Consider the following 291-nt stretch of genomic DNA (forward strand, 5'->3'; position numbering starts at 1 on the left):
GATCCCGTGGGAGAGCCGTTGATGAATCCCGGCGAGCCCGGCACGCCCAGGTTGCCCATGGGCACGTTGCTGTAGCCGTTCATGCTGTTGCTGGAGGTGCTGTAGTTGGACTGTTGGGGGGTGGAGCTGGAGGAGTAACCCCGGGGGGAGATGCTGCTGGTGTTCCGGATATAACCTGCAAAACAATTCCAAATATATCCCGGAGTCCGGCTTGAAAATTAAACTCCCCCCTTAAATAATCGAGTCATTTAAACCAAGCTTAAAAATTAAACCCCCCTAAAATAATCGACT

The 291-nt window shown here is 51.9% G+C and overlaps 1 protein-coding gene across 1 annotated transcript in view; it reads right to left on the minus strand.

The window, feature by feature from the left end:
- EBF2 (EBF transcription factor 2) overlaps positions 1-291 on the minus strand; it is a 133,720-nt gene that overhangs the window by 12,281 nt on the left and 121,148 nt on the right. Inside the window, exon 13 of the mRNA XM_027665204.1 lies at positions 1-175. This exon is cut by the window's left edge and continues 38 nt beyond it. Coding sequence (XP_027521005.1) covers positions 1-175 — 175 coding nt within the window. The remainder of the gene's footprint in view (positions 176-291) is intronic.

Source organism: Corapipo altera, unplaced genomic scaffold (genome assembly GCF_003945725.1).
Source record: "Corapipo altera isolate COAL_440 unplaced genomic scaffold, ASM394572v1 171, whole genome shotgun sequence".
In the NCBI taxonomy this organism is placed as follows: Eukaryota; Metazoa; Chordata; class Aves; order Passeriformes; family Pipridae; genus Corapipo; species Corapipo altera.